We start from the raw sequence: 880 nt of genomic DNA on the forward strand, positions 1-880 counted from the left end.
CTGGCAACCCTTCATAGAGGAGTCCTGCTTTCTCCACGTGTGAGGCTGAATCAGAAAATATAATGATGCATTTTTCTCAACCCCCCCCTTTTTGTGGCTAGCAGTCGCAAATCATCGAGTTAAACGTCGGTGGGGAGACGTTCACAACCACCTTGAGCACCCTGAAGAAATATCCACGGTCCAAGCTGGCCGAGATGTTCGCCTCCGACCAGCCGAAGCCCCGGACGGACTCCGAAGGGAGGTACTTCATAGACCGCCCCGGAACTTATTTCAAATATATTTTGGAATACCTGCGCAGCAACCAGGTGCCCACGCAGTGCGTCCGGGAGGTGTACAAGGAAGCCTTGTTTTACGACATCGAGCCCTTGGTCAAAGAGCTGGAGGACTCCCCGCAGATCTTTGGCGAGCAGGTGGCTAGGAAGCAGTTCCTCGCCCGGGTGCCCCACTACACGGAGAACATCGAGCTCATGATCCGCATCGCCCGGGCCGAGGCGATGGCCTCTCGCCAGTCCAGCATCGTCGTGTGCGTGGTGAAGACCGAGGAGGACGTCGCCAGGTGCCAAGATGTCCTCAACAGCCTGGACACGGACAAGAAGTCGGTGGTCAAGTTTGGCCCCTGGAAGGCCTCGCCAAGCATCTCCGACTTGCTGGACTGCATCAAGATGGACGTGGAAGCCAGCGGTTATAGAGTCGCCTTCCAGGCCTACGCGTGGGAGAAGGGCTTCCGCTTCAAATCCAGCGATTACTTCTATAGATTTTTGTTCACTTGGTGGTAAAAGAGAGTTCGTTGCTCAGCCTCTTTTTATAACTGTCTTTCCATCCGTATGGGAATGGTCTGAAAGTCTGTAAACAAAAAGAAGAGATTGGATTCATACCCCGC

At 54.1% G+C, this 880-nt stretch overlaps 1 protein-coding gene across 1 annotated transcript; it reads left to right on the top strand.

Moving 5' to 3' along the window:
* Window positions 1-101: 101 nt before the first annotated feature.
* On the top strand, window positions 102-829 carry KCTD14 (potassium channel tetramerization domain containing 14; the record flags this gene model as incomplete). The annotated part of the gene is made up of 1 exon (XM_015428779.1): window positions 102-829. A coding segment is annotated over one exon (675 nt), but the record flags the coding sequence as incomplete, so codon positions are not given.
* Between the last annotated feature and the right edge of the window lie 51 nt (window positions 830-880).

The sequence above is a fragment of the Gekko japonicus genome, unplaced genomic scaffold, assembly GCF_001447785.1.
Source record: "Gekko japonicus isolate JY-2015 unplaced genomic scaffold, Gekko_japonicus_V1.1 scaffold45179, whole genome shotgun sequence".
NCBI lineage: Eukaryota > Metazoa > Chordata > Lepidosauria > Squamata > Gekkonidae > Gekko > Gekko japonicus.